At 38.0% G+C, this 22687-nt stretch overlaps 2 protein-coding genes across 2 annotated transcripts in view; both read left to right on the top strand.

Annotated features, from left to right (window-relative positions):
• Positions 1-4303: 4303 nt before the first annotated feature.
• Positions 4304-7824, top strand: LOC138414321 (uncharacterized). The gene is made up of 4 exons (XM_069541567.1): positions 4304-4443; positions 5111-5442; positions 6319-6462; positions 7483-7824. The coding sequence occupies exons 2-4, from the start codon at positions 5149-5151 to the stop codon at positions 7720-7722; spliced, it is 678 nt and encodes a 225-aa protein (XP_069397668.1). The 5' UTR covers positions 4304-4443; positions 5111-5148; the 3' UTR covers positions 7723-7824.
• Positions 7825-18455: 10631 nt separating this feature from the next.
• The window catches only part of RAD54B (RAD54 homolog B), a 95010-nt gene continuing 90778 nt past the window's right edge, over positions 18456-22687 (top strand). The window contains exon 1 of the mRNA XM_059994904.1: positions 18456-18544. The gene's annotated coding sequence lies outside the window, so the exon portion shown is untranslated. The remainder of the gene's footprint in view (positions 18545-22687) is intronic.

Genomic DNA, 22687 nt, shown 5'->3' with positions numbered 1-22687 from the left:
TTCTTTCATATGTGACAATATGGATGGATTTATTGTCATGAACTGAGATTTGTTTTGCCTAGTGAATTTTTTTCACCATTCCCATATTCATTTTATTATGTGGCATACTTTTTTTTTGCGGTACGCGGGCCTCTCACTGTTGTGGCCTCTTCCATCGCAGAGCACAGGCTCCGGACGCGCAGGCTCAGCGGCCATGGCTCACGGGCCCAGCCGCTCCACGGCATGTGGGATCCTCCCGGACCGGGGCACAAACCCATGTCCCCTGCGTCGGCAGGCGGACTCTCAACCACTGCGCCACCAGGGAAGCCCTATGTGGCATACTTTTTAAAGCAGAAAATGTTAACTTTCTGTATGACTGCACATAGTCTTAAATATGATAGTTACTGTTTTCTTTAGTTGTTTGCCTTATCTCCAGAAAAACAAATTCAGCTTTCATTAGTTCTCTGTTATAGCAGGCATTTTATTAACTTGAGTATCAATTAATGTATTACGTTTCCTGCAAGTGCCTGTGTATTTGTCATTGGATATTTTTGTTGAGAAATCTTGGTGCCAGTAATTTGAATACAAGTGTTTACCTATTTATTTTGTGAGTCTTAACTCAAAGAAAACTTGTTTCAGCTTTGAGCTGACTAATTCTTAAAACTAGCCATTCATACTGATGTAAAAACAAAAACATTGAGGGGGAGATTGCAGCAGTCTTAAATATCTGAGTAAGTTTGGAAGCATTTTTTGCAAATTTATCTGCTCTCAAATTTAACTTGTGTGTGACATTTACAGGGATGTTGTGGAGATGATAGTGGTCTCATGGAAGTAGAGGGAGCTCATCCATCACGGACGATGAGTATTAATGCTGCAGAGTTAAAACAGCTTCTACAAAGCAAAGAAGAAAGTCCAGAAAATTTGTTCCTTGAACTAGAGAAGCTTGTTTTGGTAAAAAAACAAAACAAAACAAAATAAGAAGAGCTCATTCCCAAGACATATTTTCTTCTCAGTTTGACTTGTACAAGTTTTCTTAGTGACTTTTTAAAACAGTGAACTCTCAGTCGGGTATTTATACTCTGAATTAATAATTTGGAGTGAAGTCTTCCATACTATTATGAATTTTTAAAAAAATTTTGTTATGTTTTATTTTTGGCTGCATTGGGTCTTTGTTGCTGTGCGCGGGCTTTCTCTAGTTGCGGCGAGGGGGGGCTACTCTCCGTTGTGGTGCGCGGGCTTCTCATTGTGATGGTTTCTCTTGTTGCGGAGCACGGGCTCTAGGCATGTGGGCTTCAGTAGTTGCGGCGCATGGGCTCAGTAGTTGTGGCGCGTGGGCTTAGTTGCTCCACGGCATGTGGGATCTTCCCAGACCAGGGATTGAATCCGTGTTCCTTGCATTGGCAGGCGGATTCTTAACCACTGTGCCACCAGGGAAGTCCCCATACTATTACGAATTTTAAGGAGTACATGAAGGCAGTACTTTTTGAATTATCTATTGTTTGAATGCAGGGTGCCCCCTGCTACCACTCTTTAGAAGTAACAACAATCATTTTTGGTGTTTGTTTTATTTTAATATACTTAATGTTAAGTTGATAATTTCTTGATGGTGTTCCAAATTTCTTAGTAGTGAAATAACACCACCTTTTCTACTAAAGAGTCAGTAGATGATGGGCATAAATGTTCAGGTTTTACCTGCACCTTCTTATTCTGCTTTTGTTTGTATCTAGGAGCATTCAAAAGATGATGACAATCTGGATTCTTTGTTGGACAATGTGGTTGGACTTAAGCAGATGCTGGAGTCATCGGGTGATCCTTTACCTCTTGGTGACCAGGATGTAGAACCAGTACTTTCAGCTCCAGAATCTCTCCAGAATCTGTTTAACAATAGGTAAAACAAGCAATGTTTTGTGGTTGAATAGATATTGTATATTTAATGGCTGGGATCTAGAGAGGGCCAGCAACTTATTTTTTTCTAAGGGCTAGATAATAAAAAATCTAGACTTTGCAGGCCACATTCAGTCTCTGTTGCATATACTTCTGTAGCTTTTTGCTTGTCTTTTGTTTATTTTAAAAAAGCTTTAAAAATGTGCAAACCATTCCTAGCTTGCAGGCTGTACAAAAACAGGCTGGCAGAATGGGGGTCATAGTTTACTGATCCCTGATCTAGAGGATATGCCTCTTGATCTTTGGAGCACTGTCCTTTTAGAGCATAATGAATATTTAATATGATGAAATTATTCTCTAAATTTGGAAAAATTACACATTGGTACAGTGTTATAAACTTGGCTTTTTGTTTTATTTTATTGAAAGATCAAAATTTGTCATAACAGGATTAATTTCCAAGTTACTGGTTTTTAAGAATACTTAATTCTTAAATAGCTTCTTGAAGGAGTCTTTTTAAGTACAAATCTTATTAATACTTTTAGAGGGTAATATTTTTAATTGTGTTGTTCACATGTTTTACTTAGAAGTTAAGCTAAAATATTTAGTTTTGGAATTCTGCTTTTTAACAAATACTTTCTGTATTCTAGAACTGCATATGTGCTAGCTGATGTCATGGATGATCAGTTGAAATCTATGTGGTTCACTCCATTTCAGGCTGAAGAGATTGATACAGATCTGGATTTGGTATAAGTAATTTTATTACTAAATATTTAGAAAAAAATTCTGTTGATGTTTTTGTTTCTTTGCATATTGTTAGGACTAAAATAGATTATATATTATATGGCTGTTAAAAGTCTGTCTTGGGACTAGTCCTGCATTATTTTTATGTCAGTTGCCCACTTAATGGTGTCCAGGACTCTTCGTTTTTATATGCTACCTGTTTTGCCTCTTTCTAGTTAGTGATCTGTATATTTGAGAATGAGTGGAAAATCACATTTTTGCGTATGTACTCTGAAGCACTTTGGTTTCTTATATTTGTAGGGTATAGAATAGTATCCCACAAAATTATAATTAATTCCTATATTTGGGTTTAAAGGGAGGAATCTGCTCTCTTGTGGTATCTGCTCTTAATTTGGGGAAATGTAAAAAATATATTTGTTAAAATAATACAGTATGAATCCAAATTGACATTCTTTAACGTAATACTGAATAGGTAAAAGTATAGTTAAAGATTTTAATGCAGTCTGTTTAATGATTCTCATAGGGAGGACGATTTCAGTCACATCTTATTGTACCATATATTGTTTTTTCTTGATTTAAAAAATATATATATTTTTTCGATAACATCAGATTTATTTGTAAATCAAGAGGAAGGGTACTCCAGAAGAAGAGTGGATACTCAAAGAAAGAAATATATTTGGATATTCCCTGGTCCAAAAAATGCTAGTATTCATTATGGACAATAAAACTAAAAGAATGATTTGCTTCATATTTAAGGTGTATTTGGTGTATTGAGAACTCCTTTTCCTTCTTTAAGATATCACATGCAATTGAATTAAAATTGCATTAAAACAATTTTTTTTCTTTAGTGTAAGTTGTTCAGTGATTCTTTAGAACTGTAGTGAGAGAAATGTTCTATAATCTGCCCTGTCCAGTTAGCCACTAGCCCCATGTGACTTTTGAGCAATGAAATGTTGCTAGTACGACTAAGGAATTGAATTTTATTTTGATTTAATTAATTTAAATTTAAGTAGGCACTTGTAATTAGTGGTTACCATATTTGGCATCACAGGTTGAAAATATTTGTTCTAACTATGTTGAATCACAGCTGTCTTGAGATGATGGTTATGACCTTATGGGGTTTAGGGAAATTTTTGGTCTTTTAGGTTTGATTAATTTGAATAAAACTTAAACATAATTTTCATTCTTCTGAAAGTTGACTTAGGTTGGAACCTCATTAAATTCATAGAACTAGGAGATCTGTGGCACAGAATCCTTTTATAATATGTAGTGACTATACAAGGCTTGTGGAGTATGTTATTTTCAGATTATTTTGGAAAAGTTCTGGAGATACTCCATTGTTACTTTATATAGAGAAATACTGAGATCCTTGTCAGACAGCAGAGGTTTCCCAGACTAATAGCCCTTCTGTGAGTAGGAATGCTACCTACCCCACCCCCAAATGAAAGCAGCTGAATTCCTAAGGTATTTTTTTTTGAAACTACCAATGGTGTTGGGTTTTGAAACGATGAAGGACCTATCATTGATTTATTATGAGACTCAAATATAGTTTATAGGAGATAAGAATTCCTGTAATCAAATGTTATGTTAATAGTACATTTAAAATGTAATGTCACATTAATAGTTACATTTAAGATATATCTGTGGTTTTGTTTCATTTTTATGACTGCAGGTAAAGGTTGACTTGATTGAGCTCTCTGAAAAATGTTGTAGTGACTTTGACTTGCACTCGGAATTAGAGCGCTCGTTTTTGTCGGAACCATCATCTCCAGGAAGAACCAAGACTACTAAAGGGTTCAAACTTGGGAAGCACAAGCATGAGACCTTTATAACTTCAAGGTAAAATTTCTTTTAATAAAGATCTTGGTTGGGGTCAAATAAGCTTATTTATTTTAATATGTTTTGATAGACACATGACTATTAAAGGAGAAAGGAAGCTGGCATAATACTTGAGTCATGAATATTGTTTTGATTTTTTTTTTTTTTTTTTGCGGTACGCGGGCCTTTCACTGTTGTGGCGTCTCCTGTTGCGGAGCATAGGCTCCGGACGCGCAGGCGCAGCGGCCATGGCTCACGGGCCCAGCCGCTCCGCGGCATGTGGGATCCTCCCGGACCCGGGCACAAACCCGTGTCGCCTGCACTGGCAGGCGGACTCTCAACCACTGTGCCACCAGGGAAGCCCTTGAATTTTTTAAAAGATAGTAATTTGGCCAGGACATACCTGGTACACTTATACTATATTGTTGTACTTAATGAGAGTTCAGAAGGTTTGAAAAAGAGCAAACTGGATTATTTTAAACAATTGTTAGTCATATCAATAAAATGTGAGTACCATTCTTAGCTAGTTTTGTTGTATTTCCCTGGCAAGTCATAGAGATATTTGCAGTAACAAAATTGGGATAAGAAATAATTGATATATAGTTTTCAGTATTGCAAAGATTGACTTATATTTTCACTGGAAATGTGTAAAGGAGAAAGTTTTCATGGAGTATTTTTGTTTTCATAGTGGCAAATCTGAATACATTGAACCTGCCAAACGAGCTCATGTTGTGCCACCACCAAGAGGAAGGGGCAGGGGAGGATTTGGACAGGGTATACGACCCCATGATATTTTTCGTCAGAGAAAACAGAACACAAGCAGACCACCGTCTATGCATGTGGATGACTTTGTTGCAGCCGAAAGTAAAGAAGTGGTCCCTCAAGATGGAATACCCCCACCGAAACGGCCACTCAAAGTATCTCAGAAGATTTCTTCTCGTGGTGGATTTTCAGGCAATCGGGGAGGACGGGGTGCTTTTCACAGTCAGAATAGGTTTTTTACACCACCTGCTTCAAAAGGTAATGAATTATGTATGTTTTCTAATGAGTTATTCTAATATTAGAATATTGAATAGAAGCAATTCAGATAAAGTATTTTTCTGTTACTAGAGTTAATCTGGCTCTAGGCCAATGGTACTATTTGCAAAGTCCTTTATTGTATAGGAAAAATAATTTTTTAATTTAATTTTTGATTAATTGCATATTTAGCGATGATTTTAAAAGAAGTATTGGCTAATTATTTTCCTTTTTACGTTGAGAATTGTGTTTATCCTTTCTGAATAATATCCATACATAATTTTCACAGTTGTATTTATCAACAGTTCCCTTAGGATTGTTCTGTGTAGTTCACCATTGATTCTCTTATCTACTTGCTTCCTAATGTTATATTTAATCTGTTTTAAATTTTTCAAGATTTTAGAGTCTGAGTTCTAAAATATAAACTTATAGAAATTATATTTTACTAGTGGATTGATGACATGTTTTCATGCTTCTGAGTTAAGAGGGTGGGAGCAAAAGAGCATAGGTGTTTACATTAATAATAAACCCATAACTTTGTTAGGAACTGTTTTAAACACTTTGCATGTAATACTCTTATCAACCTGATGAGATAGGTTCTTTTAGTAGCCCCACTTAATAGAAGAGAAAACTTGTCAGTTAGCTGACCAGGACACGTAAAATATAAGTGGCAGAACCAGTATTTGAACCCTGGCAGTCTGGCTCCAGAGCCTCTGCTTCTGACTACATATGATGCTGCCACTCTACCTTTATTCCGTGTACAAAATTTCATAGTTTCTCTTCCATTGCTTTTGAAAATTAAGAAAAACATGTCATATCTTCCTTAATCCAGTTGAAGTTGTGGAAAAAGTAGATTTTGATCATGTTGCCTATGTTTAGGAAACTACAGTCGTCGGGAGGGAACAAGAGGTTCCAGTTGGAGTGCTCAGAATACTCCTCGAGGAACTTACAATGAAAGTCGTGGAGGCCAGAGCAATTTTAACAGGGGCCCTCTTCCACCATTACGACCACTTAGTTCTACAGGTACACTTTCTTCTTACTTGATACTTCTGAGAGAGAGGGAGGTGAATCCTTTTCAGATTGTTGAATGTCATATATTCTCATTCTGGGAGAGAATATTTTAGAATGTAGACATATAATTCTAAAGTCAATTTAATTTTATTTCTGTGAGTGAGTGTCCAATGTACATCTTCTGTATAAATACTCAGAATTTTAGATTCTGAGCTATGTGTGTATAATGAGTAGTTCCATATTGATGTGCTGTTTTTTAATAGTTCAGTAAAGAAGGGAAATCAATCCTTAAGGTACCTTTTTGACGAAAGTAAACTGAGATGTCTTCATAGAGTATATAAGTTGACTTTTTTTTTTTTTATAAGTTGACTCTTGAACAATGAAGGTATGAACTGCAAGGGTTGTCCACTTATATGTGGATATTTTTAACAATAAATAGGATCCATGGTTGGTTGAAATCGAGGTTGCAGAGGAAGCTCTGGATATGAGGGCCAACTATAAATTATACTTGGATTAACCCTTGAGTTGTTCAAGGGTCAACTGTATTCTGTTTCTGTTTACAGTATTGTCTTGTGTATGTAAGCATATAACCTTTTTTCCCCCCCCTAAAACATTCCTATGTCAAGTCCAAAATTCTGGTCAGATGTAGCTTTTGGTTTCAAATGCACATTTTTTGTTTTTTTTTGGCTGCACCACACACCATGCGGGATCTTAGTTCCCCTACCAGGGATCACACCTGTGCCTCTGCAGTGAAAGCGCAGATTCTTAACCATTGGACTACCAGGGAAGTCCCAAATGGACATTTTTTAAATAACAGCTGTATTTGAGATGTAATTCTTATGTTTAGACAATTTACCTATTTAAAGTGGACAACTCAGTGGTCTTCAACACATTCACAGAACTTACACTTGGGTTTTAAAGGAGCAAACAGTAATCCCTGTCTTGGTTTGAGCTCGGTGGTATAGATTAGTATTTATGTCATGGGAAAGGAAAGGATGTTGCAACTAAAAATTATATTCTTTTCTTTTATAGGCTATCGCCCAAGTCCTCGTGACCGTGCTTCCAGAGGTCGTGGGGGACTGGGGCCTTCCTGGGCAAGTGCAAATAGCGGCAGTGGAGGCTCAAGAGGAAAGTTTGTTAGTGGAGGCAGTGGTAGAGGTCGTCATGTACGGTCCTTTACACGATAAAACATTTTTTTGGAACATCCTAAGTGTATATGAACATTTCATGAGGACAGTAAAAATAAAACAAGACATTGGAGGACCAATTTAGACTTAGCAGTTATCTGGATACATCTGAGAGAATATTTTTATCTGAAGAAAGCAAATTTTGTTTGATACCTAACACAAGATTTCAATAAAAATCAAAACTTTGTATGTTTGTATATATTTTTTCCCCTTCTTATATGACTATTTAGAAAATCTCTTAGGTAGAAAATGAACAGTGAAATAATGTTTTTGTTTTAGTGTATTTCTTGCATATACCACAGACGTCCCCAATACTTTCTCAGCTCATGTTGCCCTTTACTGTTTCTATAGTTTTTTCACAATACACCAGGCCAAAAGAAATGCCTAATGATTCCATTTATTAAGCAGTTAGGTGCAAACAACTTAATAAGAATTTAACAAGTAATGGTGGTTGCTGCACAACTTCTCAAACCTTGGAATCAGCTTGAACACTGCCAGTATTCCTGTTCCACTATGATTTTTGCGTAGTACTTACTTCAACTGCTGAAAATTCAGTTTTGTAAAGATGCACTGCCATGGGAAGGAATATAATGTTATCTAACACTGAAAATGTAAACTACCTCGAGCTAGCATTTTGTGTTGTGTCCAACAGATGTGTTCTCAAAAATTTAAAATGTCATGTGGCACTCATGTTAATTTACTAGGGTGACCTAGTGCAATTTTGGGAACCTTTTAGCTGTTCAGAAAGAAACATGACACTCTTCTCCTTTACGCTAGAAAGAAATACATACGTGCTTTGTGTTTTAGCTTTATACCTACTTACACTATTTTATTATGCAGTTTTTTAAAGCCTAAAATGAGGCATATCCTAATACTGTTATTTTGGAAATCAGAAACATCTAATAAAATCTATACTTTATATACAGAAATGAAGTTTATACTTTGAGAAAATAGTCATATTTTCCTCAAGAGATATCACACTGAGCCTGTATAATCTGGCATAAAATATAGAGTTCTCTGGGCTTCCCTGGTGGCGCAGTGGTTGAGAGTCCGCCTGCCAATGTAGGGGACACGGGTTCGTGCCCCGGTCCGGGAAGATCCCACATGCCGCAGAGCGGCTGGGCCCGTGAGCCATGGCCGCTGAGCCTGCGCATCTGGAGCCTGTGCTCCACAACGGGAGAGGCCACACAGTGAGAGGCCCGCGTACTGCAAAAAACAAACAAAGAAAATATAGACTTCTCTTAAACAACAAAGGAGTATATGAGTCTCATTCCATCCCTTTATAATGCTGTTTTGTCGAGCTATTTGTGAGTGAATGGAAAGTTTGTTTGCTAGGAAAACCTTGAAGAAAAACTCAGTTCTAAAGATTCTGTTATTTAAGTGAAAGGTAACGGAAATTTTTTCATAACTAATGGCCTCAAAAACCCAAGGTAACCTAAACCCCTTTTAATCCTGAAACTAATAAGCTCATTTTCTCTAAATATGCATTTTTCACACTAGATAGAATTTGAAGTTTGTCCTTAATGTCTGACACAATATATGTAAAAATAATTGTTTAAATAATTATGTTTCTTAATAAGAGTATATGGCCATATATAGATATGTTTCTTGATTTTCTTTTTTAAGCTTTAGGTTGAATATAAACTCAGAAATATCAGAGCGCCGTTGCTGCTTGTTTGTTAGGTTAGTACCCAGTAATTCAGGCCAGCCAAAGTAATAAATTATTAATGTAGAAGCAAATTAATACCAGGCATATATCACTCAGTCCAGCAAAGGAGGTATTATCCTAACTTCACAGATGGAGAAAGTTGAGGAACTTTACTCGAAAGCGATAGAAACAGGATTTAAAACCAGGTTGGCTGGCTCCTAATTCTTTACTTCTCCTTTGCGTCATGGAGAGCTAAGAAGCTACTTTTTAGGTTGAATGGTATTAGAGATCCTATTAATTTATTCCATGGAAGTGGAGTTCCAAAGACCTACCAGTCTGTTTTAGTCATTTCAGAAGTGAGCCAGATAGGTACTGGGGGATGTGTATGTAAGACCACGTACCTTCAAAAATAAACATCAGTTTTATGAGTACTTTGGTAGAATAGGTATATGTATTATTTGCAAAATTTTTTTTACGTTAAGAGATTTCAGGAAAAGTTTCAAGTGGTGTTTAGAAATTAATGTAAAACTCAGAATACCTTTGCAAATAAAACATTTAATCTATAACACAAGGAGTTGATAGAATGATCTGTATTTGTTTTCTTTTAAATGATTGCTTTTATTTATTTAATTTTTGGCTGTGTTGGGTCTTCCTTGCTGTGCACAGGCTTTCTCTAGTTGCATTGAGTGGGGGCTAGTCTTCGTTGCGGTGCATGGGCTTCTCATTGTGGTGGCTTCTCGTTGCGGAGTATGGGCTCTAGGCACACGGGCTACAGTAGTTGCGGCACGCGGGCTCTAGAGCACAGGCTCAGTAGTTGTGGTGCACGGGCTTAGTTGCTCCGCGGCATGTGGGATCTTCCCGGACCAGGGATTGAACCCGTGTCCCCTGCATTGGCAGACGGACTCTTAACCCCTGCGCCACCAGGGAAGTCCCAAAGAAAAAAATGCTCTGAAATATTGCTATGCTTCATTTAAGAGCAATGGTAGTAATCAGGGTGTGTGAAGCAGTACCAGTTCCAGTTTAGTTTTATTGCTTAGTGCAAAGAAATTGCAAAAACAGAGACAGAGAATGTAGGAACGAGAGTAAGTCTTCTAAGTATCGTGTTCCATATACCGTAGTACAGCCTTGGGAATATAAGGATGAATAAGATGCAATTTCTGCCCTCAAGAAGCTCATATCTAATAGAGAAAACAATCATGTAAACAAGTTTTTTTTTAAAGTAGGTGAGCGTATGAATACTGAACAACTTGGAGTTCTTGGCTAATCCAACTAGTACCTTTCAAACTGATTTTATTGTGGAGTTTTTAAAGTAAGTGTATATTTAAAATAACCAAAGGAAAAAAAGAAAAGACTTGACATTACAATTATATTGTTAGACCATAAATAACATCTTTGAAATGGTTTTTGTATAAAGGCTAGGATGGAAAAAAATATGCATGTGATTTGTATTTTTAAATTCAAAGGACAGGTTGGGAAGTAATGAGCAAGATCTTATAAACATTCTGTAAATTCATGAGCCAGAGAAGAGGATGCAAACTCAAGTACTAGCAATGGTCTTGAAAGTAACAAATGAGAGAAGAGAACCAGGTGAAGAATAGGCAGTGAAAACTGTGGAAGAGTTGGCCGTTGACACTTTGGCCTTGGTATGAGGGAGAAAACTTGGAGAGTTGGAGCTGGTGGCCCTGGAGAGGGCTTACAGTGTTAAACTACTCTGCTTCAGCTGATTGATACGTTGGAAAACTGACAGATACAATGCTGATGCATCTTCTAAAAAAATTTGTTTTTAATGTTTTAAGTTTTAAAATTAAAAAAATTTATTTGTGGTTAAAAAAACAAAATTTACCATCTTAACCGTTTTTTAGTCTACAGTTCAGTAGTGTTAAGTATATTAACATTGTTGTGCAACCAACCTCCAGAACCTTTTCATCTTGCACATCTGAAACTATACCTATTAAGCAACAACTTCCCCATCCCCTCTTCCTCCAGTCACTGGCACCCACCATTCTACTTTCTGTCTCTGAATTTGACTACATAACTTATTTAAGTGGCATTTGCCTTTTTGTCACTGGCTTATTTAATTTAGCATGATGTCCTCAAGATTCATCTATTCTGTAACATGTCAAAATTTCCTTCCTTATAAGGCTGAATAATATTCCATTGTATGTATATACCACATTTTGTTTGTTCATCTGTCAATAGACATTTGAGTTGCTTCTACTTTTTGGCTATTATGAATAGTGCTGTTATGAGCATGGATATACAAATATCTGCTCAAGACCCTACTTTGAATTCTTTTGGGAACATACACAGAAACAGGAATGCTGGATCATATGGTAGTTCCTGTTTTTTAGGAATCGCCATACTGTTTTCCATAGTGCTTGCACCATTTTGCATTTCTACCAGTAAGAATTCTAATTTCTCCGCATCCTCAGCAACACTTATTTTCTTTTTGTTTATTTTAATAATATCCATCCTAATGGATGTGCTTTTGACTCTTAAAAAGAAGCAAAAAATCTGGATTGTTGATGTGTAATCAGTTTTCAAGTATGGCAATTGAAATTAAATAATTTAAAACATGATATGAGCAAGCAAATGTGCAGGGCAAAATGTGGCCAGAGGGTTCCAGCCCAAAGATAAGATCAGTTTTAGAAATTGGAACTTGATTACTATAAAAACTTACTTTCATTTGAGATGGTAAAATTTACCGAGTAAGTTTGTGATAGGACGTGATACTGTAGAGAAGTGCTTTGGAGCCAAATCTCTGCTATGCCTACCTCACTGAATTTTGGAGATTAAAGTCTATATTTGATTTTTTAAAAAATATGTAGAGCAATATTCGTTCAAACGTTTGCCTGGAAAAAAGTATACCATATATGACGTACATGATAAATTATTTCTGAAGTCATTGGAATTAATGCCTGCTTGAGAAATAACATGTAAGTTAGTAGAATTATACTAATTTATAGCTCTACCAGACAAGTTAGATGTGTTTTTTTTAGGGAGGTTTTTAGTTTGGGGGCACTATTTTATAATGGTCTTATAGACATAGATTGTAAGTGAAAATAGTCTACTTTCTAAGAATTTCCAGGATACTTTGGGGCATGTGGTAGTATTTTTAAAATATAGTATTTATACTTTAAAATACTCTGCATTGTAGACGGTATGAAAATGCAGAGAACAGTGAGTAGTCTACTTTGGCCAGTGTAGAATGCAGGGGTGCAAGTAGAGGAAATGGAGGAAAGGTGTACTTGGAGATAAGGCCTAAATTATGAAAATTATTAAAGGTCTTATTATTTGCTATATAAGCCATAGGGAGTAACTAAAGTTTGGTTGTTGTTAATTTGAATGACTTTTTTTTTTTTTTTTTGAAGTACGCGGGCCTCTCACTGCTGTGGCCTCTCCCGTTGCGGAGCACAGGCTCCAGACGCGCAGACTCAGCGGCCATGGTTCACGGGCTCAGCTGCTCCGCGGCATGTGGGATCTTCCCGGACCGGGGCACGAACCCGTGTTCCCTGCGTCGGCAGGCGGACTCTCAACCACTGCGCCACCAGGGAAGCCCGACATTTTAAAATTTGGTACATTTTTATGAGGATCTACTATTAGCCAGTCACTATAAAAGGCGTTTTCCATCAATTAATTCGTAATCATCTGCTTTAGAAAGACTCTTCTTCTGGTGCAGCAGGGAGGACGGATTAGAGAGGGAAGAGACTGAGTCAGGAAGAGCAGTTAATCAATTACAGCAAAGATCTGTCGATAAATCAGTGATCCTCAAAGAATGGTTCTCAGCCCAGCAGCCCAGCATCAGCTGGGAATCTATTAGATGTTCATATTCTTAAGCACCACCCCAGACGTAAGAAACTGGAGGTGGGGCCTAGCAATGTGTGCTTTGACAAGCCCTGCAAGTGATTGTGCTAAAGTTTGATGCCCCCCAAAGTTTGTATATCAATGGATTTCAAATTTAGGAATCATCTGGGGAGGTCATTAAAAATTCAGGTTCCAGACAGAGGAATGGATAAAGAAGATGTGGTACATATATACAGTGGAATATTACTCAGCCATTAAAAAGAATGAAATAACGCCATTTTCAGCAACATGGATGGACCCTAGAGATTGTGATACTGAGTGAAGTAAGTCAGAGAGCAGTATCATATGATATTGCTTATATGCAAAAAAGAAATGATACAAATGAACTTACTTACAAAACAGAAAGAGACATAGAGAATGAACTTATGGGGGTGAGGGTGGGGGTGGGAGGAATAGTTAGGGAGTTTGGGATTGATATGTACACACTGCTATATTTAAAATGGATAACCAACAAGGCTCACTGTATAACACAGGGAACTCTGCTCAATATTACATAACAACCTAAATGGGAAAAGATTTTGAAAAAGAATAGATACATGTATATGTATAACTGAATCACTTTGCTGTACACCTGAAACTAACACAACATTGTTAATCAGCTATACTCCAATATAGAATAAAAAGTTTAAAAAAATCCAAGTTCCAGGGGCTACAAATCTATTTCTAAAAACTTCTCAGGAGATTCATCAGCCAGGTTTGGATCCAGTGACCTAGATGAAAAGTAATGTCCTCAGCTAAGATAGTGGTAATGGAAATGGAAGGATCACATAGAAAAGATATTTCTAAGACACTCTAATACCTCTAGAATTATATTAGGCCATGATGGCATAAAATTATACGAAGCAGTTATTGGTTTGAAAGTACTTTCTAGTGGGAAAAGAGACGGGCAGGTGCTTGAACAGGTTGAGGAATAAGTTAGCATGTCAGTAAAGCAGAACTGAAACAGCTGAAGAGACCTGAGGTTTAGGGGTGGTAAGTATGTGCCACATGCTCCAAATGATCACAAAAGGTGAAGATGAAAAGATGGCCTAGATTTGGCAATTTGAAAGATTTTATAACTTTTGTCATGGCAATTGTATTGGAGTGTGAATTTGTGGGAAGGTACGCAGAATTCATAATGCTATTTGTAGCATGATTGAGAAGTAAGAAAGTATATGTTCAATTTGTGGGGAACAAAGAAGAGATTGCTAAAAGCTATGTGCGCCAAAGCCCTCCTCTTTCCAATAGTTTACATATAAAGATTGCCTTTGGGTTTATTGTCCTAGATTGTAACTGCAGAATCCAGTTGTACTTTTTGTGATTACCGACTGCTTTGGAAATTCCATTTCTGATTGTTGTGTTCTAGGTTCTTATATCTGCTTCTTTCATATCTAAGATGTTCTTAAATATGCTGCATTGTTTCATGCTGCCTAAGTATCCTCGGAGTGTAGTTTTTTTTTGTTTGTTTTTTGTTTTCTTAATTAATTTTTGGCTGTGTTGGGTCTTCCTTTCTGTGCGAGGGCTTTCTCTAAGTCACGGCGAGCGGGGGCCACTCTTCATCGCAGTGCGCAGGCCTCTCACTGTCGCGGCCTCTCTTGTTGGGGAGCACAGGCTCCAGACGCGCAGGCTCAGTGGTTGTGGCTCACGGGCCTAGTTGCTCCGCGGCATGTGGGATCTTCCCAGACCAGGGCTCGAACCCGTGTCCCTTGCATTGGCAGGCAGATTCTCAACCACTGCACCACCAGGGAAGCCCTGAAGTGTAGTTTTTTAATGACCCTATTCTGGTTAGTATGTTTATCATATTATGTATTCTTGGGTTTTTGTTTTATTTTGTTTTGTTTTGTTTTTGTCCAAGCCACACGCGGGATCTTAGTTCCCTGACCAGAGAGATTGAACCCCATGCCACGGCAGTGAAAGCACCAAGTCCTAAACACTGGACCACCAGGGAATTCCCTAAGGGTTTTTTTTTTTTTTTTTTGGCGATACGCGGGCCTCTCACTGTTGGGGCCTCTCCCGTTGCGGGGCACAGGCTCCGGACGCGCAGGCTCAGCGGCCATGGCTCATGGGCCCAGTCGCTCCGCGGTATGTGGGATCTTCCTGAACCGGGGCACGAACCCGTGTCCCCTGCATTGGCAGGCGGACTCTCAACCACTGCGCCACCAGGGAAGCCCTCCCTAAGGGTTTTAAATGGAATAATGTTTGGAGGTATTAATTTGGAAAAATATAATGCTGAATTGCAAGGTTTTCATTTTAAAGAAAGGAGAAGACTAAAATAGCCAAAGAAAATTCTTAAAAAATTTTCAAGTTAGTAAATCTTTTTTTAATATTTATTTATTTATTCTTTTGGCTGTGCTGGGTCTTAGTTGTGGCACACAGGATCTTCAGTTGTGGCATGCAAATTCTTAGTTGTGGCATGTGAACTTTTAGTTGCAGCATGTGGGATCTAGTTCCCTGACCAGGGATTGAACCCGGGCCACCTGCATTGAGAGCATGGAGTCTTAGGCACTGGACCACCAGGGAAGTCCTTCAAGTTAATAAATCTTAAAAAATGATTTGTGTTGACAAACTGTATATTATTCCTCAGTGAAGTTCTCTTTGCTAAAGAGAGGCTTTGGGAGTATTTTGGTAAAGGTTTGAACTAAAGCAGGCCTAATGGACCCCCTTAAGTCTGCAGCTGCTTTAAGTTGTTTAGGGATGAAGCTTTTCAATGTTCTGGTAAACCTGGAACAGTACAATTGCTACTTACTCTGACTAAACATTTCACCTGGCTCTGCTAGAACAATTTAGGGTCCTCTGGAATCATTGTTTCCTTTAAGTTAAATAAGGAATCAGAAAGAATTCACTTGTAAGCCAAAGTCATGTAAAACAAATATCCAAAGCTGCTCCATAAACATGTGAAATTTTAAAAAGCTGTTCAATAACTGTATCTCCAAAACTCATTTTGATGAAAAAGCATAAAAATTAGGAATGAAAAAGGCTAGGCACTAGTCCTGACTTTCCTATTCGTTAACTTGCTGTGTGATATGAACAAATTAAATTATCAGTGGACCTCTTTTCTCATATATTCTTAAGTATAAAATAGGATTCAGGTGATAAACCATAATGGAAAATAATATGAAAAATTATTTTAAAAAATATAACTGAGTCACTTTGCTGTACAGCAGTAACTAACACATAGTTGTAATTCAACTATACTTCAGTAAAAAATAAATTAAAAAAATAGGATTCAGAATGTGTGTAGAGTATGAATCATAAGAGATGTTATTACAGATATTTATTGAACAGTTGAAGTAAAAAGTAGCAGTCCAAAATTGATGAAATGTAGTGGCTAAGAAATAAGTGGAATAAACACAACTGAAAAAAGAAGGGTAATCTCACGAAAAGGAGGAATTCAAATTCTTTTTCTCCTCTCCATTCCCCCTAGGAGAAACATTCAGCTCTGATGTTGGTGTTGGTTAATCAATTAGCCAACATTATCAAAACCCAATTAACAAATATTAATTCAAAATTTAAAGTTACAGAAACTTTTACTTTCAGTAGTTCTAAAGTTAACTGAACCTGAGGACACAGTATAACGTCCTTATAAAAAGTATTTAATTGTGATAACACTTTAGTATTTAATTAATGATTAAAGAAGGAAAGGAACTAAAGTTTACCAAAATGTTTTTTTTCCAAAGATATCTGTATCCATAGAATTACCTGGATGAAGATTTTTTATTTATTTTTATTTATTTTTGGCTGCACCTCACGGCTTGAGGTATCTTAGTTCCCCGGACAGGGTTTGAACCCAGGACACGGCAGTGAACGCGCTGAGTCCCAACCACTGGACCACTAGGGAATTCCTCCAGATGAAGATTTTTTTTTTTTAAACTATATTCGCTATCTTGTCCTCATTCAGAGTCATGGCTTTATTTTATTTGTCTGTTTTTTAAATTTTTTGTTCTTGGGGTCACGGCTTTAAATAGCACCTATACATGCTGATTCCTCTAAATTTCCAACCTAGACTTCTCCTGTGATGCCCCAGATTTGCATCTTGACATCTCCACCATTGCCTAGTAAGCACCCAGCAGGAACCACCTCACACAAAAGGGCCCACAACACAAAGGGGATGAGGAACCAAGCAGCAACCACCTCACACCAAAGGGCCCACATCACAAAGGAGATGAGGAACCCATTCCCTCCATGGTAACTACTCCTCTGATATTTTCTTTTTCTCAATAAATGGCAACTCCATGTTTCTAGTTTCTCAGGCCAAAAACCTTAGTCATTCTTATCTACTCTTTTTCTCTCACACTCTACCTCTGATCTGGCTTCTACCTTCAAAACATATCTTGACTCCAAATGTTACCGTCTCTGCTGCAGCCACCCGGGCTAAGCCACCATTGCTTCTTGTCTCAATTATGTAAATAGTCTTCTAACTCAGCTCAAAACCCTCCCATTTCAGAATAAAAGCCAGAGTTCTTATAATGGTCCACAAGTTTCTACATGATTTTCCCCCTCCTTGTTATCTCTTTGACCTCATCTACTACTCCCTGAACTCACTCTGCTTCAGCTACCACTTCCTGATTTTACCAAAATAAAGTCCAAAAAATTGTAACAATTTATTATATAAAAAAGATAGCTACTCTACTACAATTTGGTAAGATTTAATACTGTAATTCTTCACGTATTTTTAGAGTTAATGTCTTTTGAAAATCATGCTAAATAATGAAAATTATTGTATTCACACGTTTTAAGGTGTTTTGTTCAAACCGGATTATTTTTCTACATATTAACAGACGGTGACCTGGTTTGGGGATACTTTTACATTAAAGGGCCCACGACCTATGTATTTCTAACTAGTCACCATATTAAAAGGTGTTGGACCAACTTTAAAACGTCAGTTCACTTATTTCAGCTGGGTACCTAAAAGGAACATATTAACAAAGTCGTTGAAATTCCCTCATTCCTAAAATGCGGCATAATTTAGGAGCTATATGGTAAAAATCCATTATATTTGTATATTTTTACAATGCAGACAGACCATCAAACTGCACGAACATATCCATGTAGATGTTCTCAGATTTAAGAAATATGCCTCATCTGTCCTAGGATGTGGTCTGTAGCCTCAGCATGAACATCATGTCTGACCGTAGGCAGCAAATAAATACTTCTCTAATTGAACCATAATCCCGAATCAAACTTGGCAGAGGTCAAGGAGAAAGGCAAAAACACTTGCGCAGTGATGCGATAAGGTCGTCCAATCAGAGTCGAGCTGGACTGGGATCTGCGGAAGTAAGGTAGTGCGCACGCGCGATGGGCTCGTCCGCAATTGGCAGCGCCGAGGCGGGAACCTTGAGCCGCTCTTTCGTTGAGGGAGCGCTGTCTCCTCCGGTTCCTCCTGGCTGGTGGCGCAGCGTCCTTCGGGTCCTCTCTGGTGCGTCCCTGGAGGGGGAGGCTTGTGAGGCTGCGACAGCCTGTAGGCTTGTGTGGGACAAAGAGGGGAGAGGCGCCGGAGTAGGCCTCCGACGGAGGAGGGAAAGAAGGCGGCGGAGCGCCTGTGGCCGCCTCCTGCGGGTCTGGGAGCGCGGAGGGTCTCAAGTGTGAGGGGCGCCTTCGCTGCTGGCCGTGGGGTGGCTGGTGGCGGAGGGCGCGCCGTGGGAGTGTGTTTGTGGTGGGGAGGCCGACGCGAGAGGCGACTCCGGACGGTGGTGCTTCCGCGCCCGCACTGCGGTCAGCCCGCTCGGCTTCTGTGGCGCTTGGGTTTCTTTCCCCAGGACTAATCTCCACTCTCCTGCACGGTATTAATTAATAGTAAGTAACGGAAGATTTTTGTAGGCCGGTTTAGCGGGGCCACAAAATCAAAGGAGCGATTTAAGCCACGAAGTGAAATAACTACTACCTAATGTAGTTAGAAGGCGAAAAGCAGAAACAGCAGGGGAGGTGCGTTGCTGGTTCTTGACTGTTTTATTTGCATTCTTGCGTCCTAGAGGTTTTTTTTTTTCATCCTAGAGGTTTGATGGTTGCACCCCATCCCCCCTTCAAAGCCAAACCGAATCCACAGATTCTGGTCATAATCCCCTTTGTCGAACTTCATCCTTTGCTATCCCCCCTCGCGGAAACTTTGTTATCTCTGCTCTTATAGGACCTTATGTATTAAACATCTAATAATGATTATCATAGATAGTAATATTACAGGTAACATTGAGTGCTTACTGTGTGTCAGACTTTGTACTTTAAGTATTTCATTTAATCCTCCCAACAATCTTATGAGTAATTATTGTTGTACCGCCTGTCATAGATGAGGAAAGGGAGACACAAAGAGGTTATGTAAACTGTGCAAGATCACATGCTTGGAAGTGTCAGTCCAGATTTATATTCAGGCATTTGCCTCCAAAACTGTATTCTTAATTATTACACAGTACAGTGTATTAAATTGCCAAGTACTGTAGGCCTTGTGATGTATCATCAGCCTGGATTTGCCATTTTACTTGGGAGAACAGAAGCAGTAGGTGTTAAGAGTGTAACAGATGTTGGAGCATCACAGTAGGGCTGCCAAATGGGCGTTATTTTTAGGGCCTGGGAAGAGGGCTCAAATAGCACTAATTTAAGAAGTAATAAGGATCCAGAAGCATTTAGGGGGAAATATACTGATGTCTGCAGTTTACTTTGAAATGCATCAACAAGTTAAATGGCTTGATGGATGCCTAAGGTCACATATAAATGGCAGAGCTAGAAATCAAGCCAAGGCAGGCTGACTCCAGAGTGTTTTCTTAACCACTGCCCTGTGCTGCTTCTCACATGCCTGCATACTCAAATTCATTATTATTTTCTTTAGTTTACAGGTTAAATAAAGGGTTGAAAAATTAGACATTGTGTATTAGGTGTAGAAAAGTTTAAGGGTTTAAGGTAGTGATTCTTAGGATTGAGTGTTGAAAGAAGTTTTAGCAGCTAGTCTGTTCTCTTTATTTTATAAATGAGGAAGTTGATATACAGAGCATTTAAATAGCTTGCCCAAAGTTTCTAGTTACTGTATTTTTCTAGTGTTCCTCTTAAAAAGGTGTCAGTCTGCAGGCGGGTCTGACTAAATGTAGAGAATGGAACCTATTAAATTTCATGATGTGGACATCATGTTTTTTTAAAATTTTAATTAAGTAATTAATATATTTTTATTTTTGGCTGTTTTGGGTCTTTGTTGCTGCGTGTGTTGCTAGGCACGCGGGCTTCAGTAGTTGTGGCACGCAGACTCAGTAGTTGTGGCTCACGGGCTCTAGAGCACAGGCTCAGTAGTTGTGGTGCATGGGCTTATTTGCTCTGCAGCATGTGGGATCTTCCCGGACCAGGGCTTGAACCTGTGTACCCTGCATTGGCAGGCAGATTCTTAACCACTGCGCCACCAGGGAAGCCCTCTGGTCTGTATTTTAATTGAGGTTTCTGTTTATTAATTCTTATACCACTACTAATCCCTCAAACTATATAAAGCCTGGTTATTTATCGAATACTCATGTATGTCATCATTTTTAAGTTGCTGTAATTGGGAAATGTCTAACCATCAGTGATGGCGTGTCACAGCTTAATTGGCTGCAGTTCTTTTTTTTTTTTTTTTTGTAGAAAATTGGAAATATGTAGGAAAGAACTCAGAAGAAAATAAAAAATTACTGGTAATTCTAACATCTAGACATAGTCAGTGTTAATGTTGTGGCATGTGTTTTTCTAGTCTTTTAAAAATCTTTATAGATGTGTAATTTACAGTTTATAATTCAATGCGTATACTTAGATGAGTTTTGACAAACTTGTAATCATACTACAATCTGATGCAGGTTATCTCAGTCACCCCGAAAAGTTCCTCATGCCCCTTTGCTTTCTAGTCTTTTAAAAAGTACAAACATACATACTATTTTTTTTTTTATAAAATTGGAATGATGCTGAACATGTTTGGTAGCCATTTGTGAAATTAAAACTTATTATTTTTAGAGCACTTTTAGGTTTACAGCAAAGTTGAGGGGAAGGTGGAGATTTCCCATATATCCCTGCCTTCCCTCATTATCAGCATCCCTCACCAGAATGGTACATTTTTTACAGTTGACACACATAAGCACCCAAAGTCCATAGTTTACAATAGTATTCATTCTTGGCATTCTACATTCTGTGGATTTGGACAAATATATAATGACATGTATCCATCATTAGGGCATTATACAGAATATTTTCATTGCCTTAAAAAATTCTCTGCTCTGCCTTTGCATCCCTGCCCCTCCCCTAACCCTTGGCAACCACTGATCTTTTTAATGTCTCCATAGTTTTGCCTCCATAGTTTTTCAGGATGTCACATTGTTGGAATCATACAGTATGTAGCCTTTTCAGATTGCTTCTTTCATTTAGTAATATACATTTTTGGTTCCTCCATGTCTTTTCATGGCTTGACAGCTTTTTTTTTTTTAAAGTGTGGAATAACATTCCATGGTCTGGATACACCACAGTTTATTTATCCATTCACCTACTGAATGCTTGGTTGCTTTCAAGTTTGGCAATTACTATTCGTAATTGTAATTATAGTTGCTATAACTATTTGTATGCAAGTTTTTGTGTGGACATAAATTTTCAACTCTTTGTTGAAAGGAGTTATCTTATGTTAAAAGTATGTTCAGTTTTGCAAGAAAGTGCTAAAATGTGCTAAAAAGTTTTCCAGAGTGGCTGCACCATTTTGCATTCCCACCAGCAATGAACAAAACTTCCTACTGCTCCACATCCTCACCAGCATTTGGTGTTGTCAGTGTTCTGGATTTTCTTCATTCTTGATGACATATGATGTGGAGCATCTTTCCATGTACTTATTTGTTATCTGTATATCTTTTGTGATATGTCTTTTAAGGTCTTTGGCCCACTTTTTAACTGGGTTTTCTTATTGTTGAGTTTTAAGATTTCTTTGTACGTTTTGGATAATAGTCCTTTATCAGATGCACCTTTTGCAAATATTTTTTCCCAGTCTGTGGCTTGTCTTTTCATTCCCTTGACATTGCCTTTTTTCAGAGCAGAAGTTTTTAATTTTAATCAGGTCCAGATTATCAATTATCGTCTTTCATGGATTGTGCCTTTGGTGTTGTAGTTAAAAAGTCATCACCATACCCAAGGTCATCTGGCTTTTCTTCCATATTATCTTCTAGGAGTTCTATAGCTTTGCGTTTTACATGTAAGCCTCTGATTCATTTTAAGTTAATTTTTGTGAAGGGTGTAAAGTCTGTTTCTAGATTCATTTTCTTTGATGTGAATGTCCAGTTGTCTTAGCACCATTTGTGGAAGACACTATCTTTGCTCCATTGTATTGCCTTTGCTCCTTTGTCAAAGACTGTCTTTATGTGGGTCTATTTCTGGCTCTCTATTCTATTCTGTTGATTCATTTGTCTATTTCACCAATACCACACTGTCTTGATGACTGTAGCTATATGTTAAGTCTTAAAGTCAGGTATTATCAGTTCTCTTTGTTCTCTTCTTTCCATATTGTGTTGGCTATTCTGGGTCATTTGCCTCTCCATATAAACTTTAGAATCAGTGTTTTGATATCCACAAAATAAATTGCTGG

This window comes from Delphinus delphis, chromosome 17 (assembly GCF_949987515.2).
Source record: "Delphinus delphis chromosome 17, mDelDel1.2, whole genome shotgun sequence".
Taxonomy (NCBI): Eukaryota; Metazoa; Chordata; class Mammalia; order Artiodactyla; family Delphinidae; genus Delphinus; species Delphinus delphis.
This window is presented reverse-complemented; position numbering and strand designations above follow the sequence as displayed.